Below are 11,599 nucleotides of genomic sequence, written 5' to 3' on the forward strand. Positions count from 1 at the left end.
ACATTTTTGCCTGTATCTGAAATTGATCATTGTAATAAGCAAAACCCCAACATTTCCCTTTTCCCCAGTTCAGTTTAATTTCCCTTAAAGCTGCAGATAATAAATTGCGTTACATTCTTGCTCGCTTGCAGTGGGGCAATCCAATGAAACGAGTGTAGCGGTGCTCCATAAACCGCTGGCTGTATCGGCTAACTTCCCCCAGTGGTCGAAAGCTCCAGTTTTCGACCACTTTGGGCCGTGTGCACGTGTGTATTTCCAACCTCGCAGGCCTCCATCACAATGTGCTGATTAACAACACCACAGCTTCTACTTCCTGCTTGGCTTGCGTTTTACTACGACGCAGCCTTGAGGATTGCACCACTTTGTTTTCCTCCCTCCTTTTGTTTCCTTCTGTTTTGCCTCTGTGCAGTTTAGCTTCACCGGGGATCATTTGTCTAAACTGCTGACATAGAGCCAGGCATATATCCCATGATGCCTTGAGTTTCTCAGATCCGCTCAGACTGTGACTTCCCCTGTTTGCGTAAACAATGTCTAAAGTCAAAAAGTCATACGGCTGTAAAGTTACAGAACTGTTTCTGTCATAATAATGTGAATGTTGTATATTGTCTGGATTAGCATGTGTGTGTGTGTGTAAGGAAGAGATAAAGCTCATGTAGCGTTAGCCAGCTGTGAGGCTGAAGTGTTTATTTTGTGTGATGAATGCCATGGCGGTGTATTGATTAACTTTCTCCCCTGGTGCTCATCGGCCTTGCTAAACGGGGAAAATGAAAAATGAAAAGGCCTGTACTGAATTCTCTCCATACAGACCTTAATGAAAAGTCTATAATTACTAGCGGTGGCATGAGATGAAGCGCTATCGCTTTGGAAGCAGATGAAAGTATATAACACTATCCTCCATTAAACGAACAGGTTTGGAAAAGATGAGTTTATCAAAGACGGACCCACGTGTCTTTGTTTTCTTTGTTTATTGCAATCTTTATTTTTGAGTCTTGAAAACCAGAAATCAAAGGCTTTTAACATGTAAATGCACCTGGAGAGTTGCGCGAAACCACGTTCTGTGAAACTCTCGCGAGATTTGCATTTGCCGGTTTGGGTTCGGTTGCAGCGGCTGAGGCGCATGTGGGTCTTGCTAGACTTTTGCAGGTTGAAGTTTACCATCCAGACACAGCCTCCTCTGGTGTAGACTTAAACATTTACCCCTAAATATTATGTTTTTTTAATTGATTTTTTACTTGTTATTGATAATACAGAACATACATAATGAAATATAGTTTTTTGGAGGAAAAAAAGGGAAGCTGGAAAATGGAAGAAAAAAGAAGCTCAAACCCATCTCAACATCGCAAGTGTATTGATAGCATGTTTTGCCATTGCATCACAGGTCTGAGGAGTGCCACGTACTGAATGATCAAACGACAATATGCAACTTTCTCACTCTGGTGGTGCTTATATTTTCACTTCTATATATACGCTGCTTGTATTACATTACAGAAAGAAAGTGACTAAGATGGAAAGAAGCTGTACCGTTCTATTGAGGAACACATTCAGCTTGCCGTTCTAGATTGTGTGGCGAACCCCTCGTTCTTCAAACGACGTAAATTCCACGATGAATAAACAGAATGTGCTGCAGTCAGGTCGGATTAAAAAGCACTGGAGGGGAAATCTTGCGCAGGAGCTTGTGAAGAACTGATTGTCTCTCCCCTCACCATTTAGATCTGTGTGTATATTTAATCATAGCTTAGTGCAAAGAGGGATCATTATCTGCTGCTAATGAGACCGAGCAAATTCAATGAGTTGAAGGGTCCTAGCATTGATGGAGACTGTAACACAAGAGCATTGATTGAAGCTCCCTCACCTCCCTCTTTTCTCTCTCCCTGCAGACTCGATAAAAGTCATTGTATAGAACATGTCTGAACGCTGAAGCTGCGTGCACACAGTGAACAGAGCGTCTGTGTAGCATTTGCTCTAAGAAATTGTGTGAAAATCTTTGTGCAGTTGTGATTTTTTACTACACGACTTAATGATGGAATACTTTATTCTGATTGATTTATTCTTATAGCCAGGCTTGTTTTTTTAATGGTCTTTGCTGGGGCTGTCACAATTTCAGATTGTCATTCATGTTAACAATAATTTTGTGATTATTTATTGTTTATAAATGTTTGTAATTTTAAATGAATTATGTGATTATTTATTCAAATGAAAAATAAATAAAAAATAACAATGCATTAATAAACAAACTAATAATATTTAATGCATTTAAAAAAACAAAAAATATTATTGAATATTATTTTTAATTTTATATTATTTAATTTTTGCCGGTGAATCACACTCAAAATAATATAATAGTATTAATATTAAAATAATGTTAAATGAATCGCATTCAGATCCATTTAAAAATGTATATGTTTTTTATTTTTAAATGTTTTATTATTTATTGTTTGCCAGTGAATTACACTATAATATTATTATATAAAATAGTAGTACAATATTAAATAAACAAGATTTAAATCCATTTAAATAAAGAAAAATGCTAGTAGTCAAATTCATCCTTATTTTTTTATTGTTACTTTATTTTATTATTATTGTTTTGTTTTTTTGCCAGTGAACCACTGAACATTTGAAATGGGTTATTATCAATAGCGTATATTGTGCCACCGCTATTCTATATCAACCAAACCCATTGCTTCATGTGCATGCATTTATTTATGCATTTGATGAGCAGACGTATAATGAACAGGATAATGTACGGTCAGTCGGTCGTCATGAAAAATAAACCCACTTTAATTATTTGACTTATTATTTTGCTATAATGACCATCAGACTGTACATTTTCCTTTACTTCCACATCCATCTTACGTATCAAGAGAAGGAAAATGTACAGTCTGGTGGTTTATTTTCCATCATCTTATTATTTGAAATGCTCCCCCACATGCCTCATTGTGGCTCCACCCAATCCCCTAAACCACACCTACTTCCTCATGCTTTTGTTTGTATGTTTGTTTGTTGGTTGAACCCATCAATTCTTTTAGGCCACCAACCTGGCTCCCTCTTCCACCAGTGCCACCCTTTCCCTAGCAAATCCCGATGTCTCCATACTAAATTACCAATCTGCACTCTACCAGCCTTCTGCGGCCCCTATGGCCGCCGTGGCCCCCAGGACCATGCCCCTTCAGCCTGGCGGGCCTCAACTCTGCGCTGCCCGACCGGATCCCTTCCAGCAGGCCCTCATCGTCTGCCCACCTGGCTTCCAAGGTAAGCGCTGCTGGAAATGTGGTTATAGAGCTATTCTGCAGATTTAATGGGCTATTCCTTACATAGATTGGATGACTGTAGCAGCCAAGCTATAGGTTACATTCATCTTGCCATCTAATGGCGTTTCCCTTGTTATATCTTCTCAGGTTTGCAAGCATCACCCTCTAAACACACTGGCTACTCGGTGCGGATGGAGAATGCGGTTCCCATAGTAACACAAGCCCCTGGTGCTCAGCCACTGCAGATCCAGCCAGGCCTGCTGACACAGGTACTACCAAACATTACCCCATTGCCATAGCAATAATAGGAGAGATTTCCCAAACTAATTACACCCCTCAGACTTTCCCAAATTCACAATTACATCCGAATTCAGCTCCAACGAAGAGCAATTAGCATGACCTACTTTGTTTTAATGATATAAGTATAATTCACTTCCTCTTCAACATTTGAGAAGACAATCTCATTTTGTGCCCAGTAGATTAATGGAAGTCGGGTTGGATTTATCTAAGTGTGCTCTGCAGGAGCAACTAGACCGACCTGCCTTTCCCCTGTTGGTGGTTTTAGCTTATTGATAGTTTGCACTCCTGCCTCCACTAGGACCAGACAACCGTGTTGCTTTCCTGGAGTTTGGCTAGTCACGGTCTGATGAGAATGATGGTTTGGATTTCGAAGTTTGGATTTAAATGAGGTGTATGGATGCTCAGGGATTTGTCTGAACTCTAGAGCCGTAAGGCAGGGCCCAGATGGATGTGTGTGGCTGTTTAGCCAAGTGTAATTTATCCACAACATTTTTTCAATATTGCTAAACTGAGCTCTCATTTGTTTTAAGATTCACTTGAGGGCTAGACAATAAGGATGCTTTTAGTTCAGATTTGTAGCCGTACAACAATATTTTTGGTCATCCATCACAAATAAGATAATTTTTATTTATTTTATATTATTATGGTAATTATTTAAACAATAATAATACAAATATAATACATAATGTAATTAGCATTATTGTTATTAATTATTACTATTATTATGCATACCATTATTGATGTTATTATTGTGCATAATATTATATAAATAATCACCATAATAAATATATAATATATAACAATGATACAATTTTATTTTTCAATTTGTTACATTTTGTTTTATTATTGTAATTTTTAAACTTTTTTTTTTTAATTAGCTAGCTAGCATTTTTTAATTAGCTAAGTAACACTGAAAAAACTTTTGCAGCATTGATGATCAAATACAACCTTGTAAAGTGTTACCAATATATCCATTTCATGTAAAGGAATCATTTAACATATTTTCAACCCATTCTATTAAAATTGAGTCTTCCTAATTTTCATTAGCTGGGTGGATAATGTTCTCCTAGTGACATATTTAAATCAACAGAATTCAAACAAAAATAACACAGAAACATTTGGCATAAAACCAAAAAAAAAATGTATCCTGATTAGGCAAGTGACTGTTCTGTTTCACACGCTGGCTCCAGGGCCAAAGATCCATCCTTATCGTTGACCCCTGTTCTCGCTATGCACTTTATTGCATATTTATTATTTTCCACATAAAGAAATCCTCATGCATACATTCCACTAGTGATTATCGGATCACTGTGCAGAGAAAGGCGGTTTTCCAGAATAAACACTGAGATTTTTCTCCTCTTGTCTCCCTGGACTCATCGCTGCTCCAGGGCCTCAGCCCCTCCCCTCGACCCAATCAGCCACACCACATCACTCTTGGTGCCAGTGGAGTGGGTCTCCAGAAGACCTCGGCCTTTATCTCGAGCAGGAATGCAGAAAATGCGAAAACAATTGGCGAGGGAGCGGCGAGCTTTCAGAGGCCTCGGGGTGACAAAAGGCTTTCGCCCCGCAAAGGCAAAAAAGCTGTTAGGGGGGTAGTTGCAGAGATGGCCTTGTGTGGAAAACTGTACTCTTATCTGGGTTACCATTCCAGGGCAGACGGTACCATTACACAACCCAACCCAGAGTGAGAATGGAGGGGGTTAAGTGTCAGGAACGTAGGCAAAGGGAAAATTCATGTCATTGATGTGATGATTAGACAACGTATGTAGAGATAGAGACGCTTGACCCTAAAGCAAGTAGTTTAAGTATGCTTGCACAATATACAGAGGGGTCTGTATTCTTCTTTGAGTGCATACGACATATAGAAAGATTAAATGTTTTTCAGCTGTGAAATTTTAAACTCTTAGGCCCTTTTTTGTCTTTCTTAATAATAATGCTTTCGATGAAAATATTGTGAACGTTATTGTGGGAATATTTTTCAAGTTATGTTTGCTTCAGACAAAAATGCCATTTCCTTGCATGTAAAGTTGAACCTAAGTAGCAAGACGATTTGGAATCACATAAAAACGTCAAAATTTGGTTTTATTACGATGCAACTTAAATAAAACAATAAGACATAAGATGCTGTGTGTTAAAATGATTTTATCCTGCTTAAGGCACTTCACAACAGCTTTTGAGCACAGCATACCGAATTAGATTTTACAGTCTAGAACTATCCTTTTTATTAACGCAAATACAACCAAAAATATGTTGTCGCCCTCAAACAAGCATCGTAAAAAGTATTTTTCACCCGTTCCCTCCGTCATTGGTGAGAGCGCTGCGGTCCATACCGACGAGCCAGCAAATAGATGTGCAAAGGGTATTAAAGAAACAATTCATTAGTTGTACATTAAACTGCTAATCAATAAAGCTGCATTAAACTATTAAGGCTGCAGACAGTCGTCTTCAAGCTCTCGTCTCGGGGCAAATTATGCTTGGCACTCCCCGCACTCCTCACCAGCCATACAAAGCAGTTCCTCACAAAGCCGCTGAATGAGGCCCCTGAATTTAATTAAAGTCGGAGCTGATTTGGAAAATGTCTGACACATAAGTGCGCTGCTTGCTAGATGCCACATCTCTTTATTAGGCCAGGGTCTTATCTTTTTTACACGCGGGAGCCGAGACTGTTCGCCCTATCTCACCTCTTTATCGTGATACGGGTACCAAGTTCTACGGAAAGTGGCGAAAGGCGTTTTGCTGTTCCACAAGGACATCTTTTTTGTCTTCTGTAATTTGCTTTTTTAAGATTTTGCTAAATTTCGAATAGAATTATTCGTTTTGGAGAAAGACGTGTTGCAAAACGAGTCAAGCCTCTGTGTATTTAATGAAATGATATCTTGTGTATCTAGGACTGTAATGCTGATGGTGGTGTCTTAAATAACTAAATGACCCCTTTGATGCTTGTTTGACACAGTTTAGCACTTACTAGCGGTCATATCTGTAAATAGCTGGATCTTTTTTCTCCTCTCTCTAAATATGTGCTTGCAATACCCTGGCCGGTTTAGCTGTGCCGTAGCCCTGTGATGTGCTGGGTTACATTCACACTGACAGCATTTATATCACTGGAGTCAAGTTGTTGTTCGTTGTTGTTGGACAAATTTGTAGTATACAAAGTTTTGTTTTAATAAAATACACTCTAAAAAGTGCTGGGTTGTTTTTGACACATGCTGGGTAAATATTGGACACAACACACTAATTGCTGGGGTGTTTTTACCCAACCATGAGTGGAAATAACCCAGCATTGGGTAATTTTTAACCCAGCAGTGTGTTCTGTCCAATATTTACTCAGCATGGGTCAAAAACAACCCAGCACTTTTTAAAGTGTACATATTTCTATCCTTAAAATATGATAAATTGACCAGAGAAATAAAAGAATAAGAATAAATAGCCAAATAATTTGTTTTGTTTTAAACATAACCCTAAAACATTTTGTTTGATTAATGCTTAAAAGATGAACAAACTGTTCACTGATAAGGCAAGAAAAGGTTCTTACTCAGCTATCCCTTTAATATAACACTTTTTTTTAGGATATTTGTACACATTTACTTTTATTTACTAGATTTTTTAACTAGTGATTAGGTATTCAGAAAACAATTCCAGTGTTGGTAATCACCTCACAAGTGCGCATTTTCATAAAGTTGAATTCTTCTTAACTTTGTTGTTGTGTTATCAACTGTTGTTATTGAAAAAAAGAATTTCTTACAAATCTTAAATTAAGATGTATTTACTTGACATGGACAAAAATATAAGAATTAAGTAAGTTTAAAACAAGCCAAAAAATGGCTGAAAAAATCTACTTTTTTCTTACCCCATTGGCAGATTCTTTGCTTGTTTTAAACATTTTATTTTTAATTTTTAAATCTAATATTTTCTTTAATAAATCAAGACTATATATCTTAGGTCACTTTCCTTGTCAAGTAAATGTCTCTTGATTTATGAATTTATTAGATATTTGTACTGGGAAATAAGACAAAAATGCTTAGTAAGAAATTCATTTTTTGCAGTGTCGATGTCACTTACGTTGCCTTAAAATCCTAACACTGCAAAAAATAAATTTGTTACTTAGTTTTTGTGTCTTGTCTTCCAGTACAAATATCTAATATTCTTAAATTAAGTTACATTCACTTAATAAGCAAAATTTGTTTACTTAAGAAACAAATCTCAATCTATGTGATTTTATGCTTAAAACAAGAAAATATATTATAAAAAATGTAACAAGTTTATGCTTGAATAAAGTAAATGTGTCTTGAGAATTTTTAGAAATGTGTACTGGGAAACAAGACAAAAATAATAAGTAATCTCTTTTTTGAACTCTCATTGACTTTGGGTTACTTTTGACTCGAATGTCACTATCTGCAGATTTCCAAACCTCTGCTTGACCAGCACCTGACATCTTAGATGCTAACCGTCTCTTTCTCTCTTCCTAACCCCTCTCCCTGCATCCTGACCTTGCAGCAGGCCTGGCCATCTGGTACACAGCAGATCCTCCTCCCTCCGGCATGGCAACAGCTCACACACACCTCCGTTCAACACGCCACCGTCATCCCCGACTCCATGACCAGCTCGCAACCACTGGCTAACTGGAGGTGAGACTTGCTATATAAGTCCACCCCATTTCCTTTCTGTTTAAAAGGTTACTAAATTAAAGCTTACGTGTGGAATTTTTAGGTGTTAAAATACCTGCATCTGTTGTTGGGGGTAGTTGGTAGAATGTTGGTGCACAGTGTATCTGTGGTGCCTTTAAGACATTGTACATCTACTAGATTATAGACTAAGGCGATTGAATTATCTAGGTTGCTTAGTCTGCAAATGCTCCTGCAAAGCCAACTTGGCTTTGAATTATTCATTCAAAATGAAGTAAAAGAATATTTAAGTCTTAAACTAAAGTTCAGCATATTACAGTCTAGATTCATTTAGGATTCATGTCAAAGTCTTGTTTTAGTTGATTTCTTGTCTCAGAACACTGAGTGCAGAAGCGTCTTTCATGCTAGGACAGGTTAATGGAGTCGGGTCGTGCTGACCTGCATTGGTTGAGTCTATTATAGATGAATGTGTGCTGATATCTGCAGATCCTAACATCAGTGCCTACAGCTCAACCCTGAGGGCTTGGCAGTTCTCCTGAGCTGGTCTGCTTGGAAAACTGTGTCAGTTTACTGAAGGATTTTACTGTATCTGAGCTCTGTGCTCTCTTTACTGCAGTCACTGCTGCCCCCTATGGCCAAATGTTGCATAGCAGTAATTCTACATGTAGAGTTTTAATTATCCATTGTTGCCTGTCATTAGGTTTTATGTTTTATTTATATTTTTTATTTGTAGAATAATGTATTACTCAACAGAGCTCTTTACACAGCAGGAATCCTATTATAGTATTTATCAGTATCTTTCTCTTGTTTACTATTAAAAATGACAAGCATCCTCAAAATAGAAAAATCAGATTACAACAAAAATGATAAACATTATATTAAAATATTACAAATATTACTTTTTACAGAGAATATTATATCAGTAATCTTATCACTCATCTAATGTACATTTTAATCCTAATCTATTCTAATATATTTCAGTTTAGCTTCTTAGGTCATTTGATGTTGTTTTAAGGATGTTTTTTTATCATTTTCACTGAAATGGAGTAAATATATTGATTAAAAATGACATTCTTGCACTGTATTTTAAAACTGTGTGCTATATTTTACTTTGCTTGTCTTTCAGGAATTCACATCCCCATGGCAGCCATTACAATCCCATTATGCAACAGCCAGCCTTACTGGCGGGTCATGTCGCTCTGCCCTCCCAGCAACCTCTCAATGTGGGCGTGGCACATGTCATGAGACAGCCGTCAAACAATAACTCCTCCTCCAAAAAGAACAAGCAGCACCAGATGAACAACAGGTGAGCTAATGCGATACAGGGATGGTTTGAAATGGCAAAATGTTTGAATGGTTGTGTTTACAAGATACTCAAAGGGACAGTACTACAATGGTTTAATGTCCAAAACATTTTTGGTTTATGAACCTTGTGTCTAAACATAGAATATTTACCCGCATGAGCTTTTTAAAGTAACCAACTTAAACTCTCGAGTTGTCACTGACAAGCTTCACTCTACCTTAGGAACGTGTCGTACGACATGTCCTCCACCCAGGCGGTCACATCACCTCAGCGCTCCAAGCGTGTGAAGGAGAACACCCCCCCACGGTGCGCCGTGGTTCAGAACGGCCCGTCTGCCACCTGCGCCCCACCACAAACCTGTGGAGGCGGAGGAGGGGGGTGGGGCGGAGAGCAGGCATTTAGCACCACACGAGACCACCACGGTCAACACAACCCTCCACGCCAAACCATCATCATCCCGGACACGCCCAGCCCAGCCGTTAGCATCATCACCATCAGCAGCGACACTGATGAAGACGACGACCACAAACAGGCCACTAACACCAGGTCAGCAAAAGTGGAAATGTAGCCCCCTGTAGTAACTTAGAAACGGGTGACCAGAAGGAGAATTGGGAAACTATGCTGGGCCATATGACAAGGACTTATTAAAGGGATAGTTCACCCCCCCCCGAAAAAACATGACTGTATTCTGCCGTACATAACAGTAGTAATGACTTCTGTTTTTACTTCTCGACAGCACGTCATCCAAACAGAGGAAAAATGTCATCAGCTGCGTGACGGTCCATGATTCCCCCGACTCCTACTCCAGCAATACCAGCCCTTACGCTGTGGAAGCCCGACCCAACGGCCCCAACGCCAATGGCTACGACTCTAAAGTCGCAGTCCTGGAAAACTACAGCAACGGCAACCCGCGTACCATCATTATCCCCCCTCTGAAGAACCAGACAGGCGACAACCTGGGAGAGTGTGATAGACTCTTGCCTGGTGAGACAGGGGACGAGCTGATAAGATGACAGAGAGAGGGGGATATCTGACGGGGCTTGAGTCTAGCGGCAATTTAATGTGACAGCACAATGCTGAATTCACTGACAGGCTCTGCTATACAGCTTAGACTTTTATAGTAGATAATAGTCTGTGCTATTGCCAAGGCTATTAAATCAAGTTAGGGAGATAATTCAAGCAGCTCAAGAGTTTTTCAAAAGAATATTTTATGATACAACAAGTATGAATCGCTATATTGCTTTGTAAAGTTGAACAAATAACCTCATAATCCCTATTGAGGTGTTATTTGGATTTCTCACGGTCGTGGAAAACCTGGAAATATCAGAGAATTCTATGAATATAAATGTGTCTGGTTTTTCACGGCTCTGAAATATTGCATCAGCTAGATATGAAGTAACACTGTCCCTCAAGCATTGCATGATAACATCGATCTGTCTGTTGAGGGTCTTTTATGAGATATTTGTACTCTAATATGAAGTAAGCTCATAAATAATTTTGAGTTTATTTAAGTAAATTACCTGGCACACAAATGTAATCCAACTCAACAATCTATATTTTTATGGCTAGTTATCATAAATAACTATTATTATGTTTAGAATACTGTAAAAATAATATTGTATAAGTCTAACCATTTTTTGTAGTTGTATTAATATTTTGAATTATATTTTATATATATTTTTATTTTATTATTTGTTTATTTTACTATTTTTTATTTCATTACTATTCTTTTATTTTTAACATTGCTATTTAGCTTTAATAGTTTTTAGTTCAGTCTTAAATTAAGTTAATTTTTGTAAATCTTTTTTATTTTTGAGTTTTTCAAAAATGATTTAGATTATCATTTTTATTTCAATTACCAGATATGTTTTAAGAGTTTTAGGTAACGATAGCAACGCTGTCTGTAACATTTATAATTTGTCATTACAGACACCATGAACCACCAGAACTCCATCTACAAGTTCAAGACCTCCAATGGAGGTTTTTCTGGCAACCACTCATCAGGGGGCGGTGCTGGAGGCGGTTCATATCGGCACCAGCGCTCTGGGCCACACCCCTTCCAACAGCAGCCTCTCAATCTCAGCCAGGTATTTCACTAGTGCATTTTCGGTTTAGTTTCTTAATGC

At 38.1% G+C, this 11,599-nt stretch overlaps 1 protein-coding gene across 4 annotated transcripts in view; it reads left to right on the plus strand.

Annotated features, from left to right (window-relative positions):
* Nucleotides 1-11,599, plus strand: part of hipk2 (homeodomain interacting protein kinase 2) — an 89,083-nt gene that overhangs the window by 71,249 nt on the left and 6,235 nt on the right. For 2 of the 4 annotated variants that reach the window (XM_057347361.1, XM_057347364.1), the window contains 7 exons: nt 3,027-3,249; nt 3,396-3,517; nt 8,043-8,173; nt 9,297-9,476; nt 9,696-10,019; nt 10,210-10,457; nt 11,403-11,560. In XM_057347361.1, the coding sequence (XP_057203344.1) occupies nt 3,027-3,249; nt 3,396-3,517; nt 8,043-8,173; nt 9,297-9,476; nt 9,696-10,019; nt 10,210-10,457; nt 11,403-11,560 (1,386 nt within the window). The remainder of the gene's footprint in view (nt 1-3,026; nt 3,250-3,395; nt 3,518-8,042; nt 8,174-9,296; nt 9,477-9,695; nt 10,020-10,209; nt 10,458-11,402; nt 11,561-11,599) is intronic. The other 2 variants (XM_057347362.1, XM_057347365.1) reach the window with 2 other exon arrangements.

The sequence above is a fragment of the Triplophysa rosa genome, linkage group LG12 (assembly GCF_024868665.1).
Source record: "Triplophysa rosa linkage group LG12, Trosa_1v2, whole genome shotgun sequence".
NCBI classification, from domain to species: Eukaryota; Metazoa; Chordata; class Actinopteri; order Cypriniformes; family Nemacheilidae; genus Triplophysa; species Triplophysa rosa.